At 61.2% G+C, this 1,374-nt stretch overlaps 2 protein-coding genes across 2 annotated transcripts in view; both read left to right on the top strand.

The window, feature by feature from the left end:
• The window catches only part of Tco025E_09711 (putative trans-sialidase), a gene marked incomplete at both ends in the record, with an annotated part of 639 nt that extends 627 nt beyond the window's left edge, over positions 1–12 (top strand). The window contains one exon of the mRNA XM_029376521.1: positions 1–12. This exon is cut by the window's left edge and continues 627 nt beyond it. Coding sequence (XP_029223378.1) covers positions 1–12 — 12 coding nt within the window.
• An 88-nt stretch (positions 13–100) lies between these two features.
• Positions 101–1,294, top strand: Tco025E_09710 (trans-sialidase; the record flags this gene model as incomplete). Its single annotated transcript, XM_029376520.1, has 1 exon — positions 101–1,294. One exon carries the CDS (start codon positions 101–103, stop codon positions 1,292–1,294), a length of 1,194 nt encoding a protein of 397 aa, XP_029223377.1.
• Between the last annotated feature and the right edge of the window lie 80 nt (positions 1,295–1,374).

Genomic DNA, 1,374 nt, shown 5'->3' with positions numbered 1-1,374 from the left:
CGCTCCTGGTGACCTCACCACTGCAACCATCGCGGACAAGCAGGTGCTGCTGTACACGCAGGTGTCGTTCAGTCCTACTGCGCCAGAAGGAACCAGCGGAATGGGCACGTTCCGCAGAGTCATCCACCTGTGGCTCTCCGACGGTGCCCGGACACACGACGTTGGGCCGATATCTGCGGATGATGCGGGCGACGCCCCTTTTAGCTCGCTGCTGTACACAAACGATGAGCTCTTTGCCCTCTACGCGAAGAAAGGCGCGTCTGAAGGATCAGACATTCTTGTTTTTGCGCGCCTCCCGGAGCAGCTGCAGCGGATCAAGACTGTGCTGCAAACATGGAACGATGTGGACGGTAGAGTTGCAAAGCTTTGCAGCTCCGACACCCCCACCGTTGCGGAGGGCGCCGCAGAACCCGCTGCTGCCTGCGTCGGTGCTACGCCAACGGAAGGTCTGGTTGGGTTTTTGTCGAACAATGGCAACAATACCCACTGGAAGGACGAGTACCTTGGGGCGGGCGCTACGGTGTCTGGAGAAGCAAAGAAGGTTGCCAATGGCTTTGCGCTGGCAGGGCGGGGTGCGCAGATTGCGTGGCCGGTGGACAGAGACGGGCATGGCCCAGGGCACGGTTCTGCGGGCGAAGAGGTGACTCTTGTGGCGACGGTGACCATCAACAAGGCGCCGCTGACCGCCACCCCACTGCTGGGCGTGATGACGATGCCCACTGGGTCGTATCTGGGGCTGTGGTACGACGAGCACAAGCGCTGGAAGACGAAGTTCGGGACGGAAGGAGCGAGTGCACAAACAATGACGTGGGAGGAGGGAAGGGCATACCGAGTGGTGCTCACGGTGAAAAATGGCAGCGGCTCGGCGTACGTCGACGGACGGCTTGTGGGGAGTTTGGAGAATAAACCTCCGTTTACAGATGCGTTTCCTCCGCCTCCGCCTCCGCTTCCTAGTGACGAACCTCCGCGCGAAAGGCCGCCGGAGAGGGTCTCGCACATCTTCGTTGGGGAATACAGGTACGACGAGGAAAACGCAGAGTTCCACGTGACGGTGACGAACGTCTTGCTGTACAGCCGCTGCTTCGACGCCAGTGAGGTTGCGGCGCTGGAGAGGAAAGAAGAGGATGCGTCGGCGCCGGGCCTAAACAACGCCTCCGCCGCACTTGCAAAGGGGGCTGCTGGCACAGTGCAGAGGGAGGCTGGCGGCGGCGACGGCGCTGTGCGTGGGTGTGTGTCTCGGCTGCTGCTGCTGCTTGCCCTGCTGGGGCTGTGGGGCACGACGGCTCTCTGCTGAGTGCAAGAGGGAGAGTGGATTTGTAACTCCTAGTGGAGAGTGCGCGCTGCGACCCATGCGGGTCTCTTCATTTATATATC

This window comes from Trypanosoma conorhini, assembly GCF_003719485.1.
Source record: "Trypanosoma conorhini strain 025E chromosome Unknown Tco_14.4_contig_01240, whole genome shotgun sequence".
In the NCBI taxonomy this organism is placed as follows: Eukaryota; Euglenozoa; class Kinetoplastea; order Trypanosomatida; family Trypanosomatidae; genus Trypanosoma; species Trypanosoma conorhini.
This window is presented reverse-complemented; position numbering and strand designations above follow the sequence as displayed.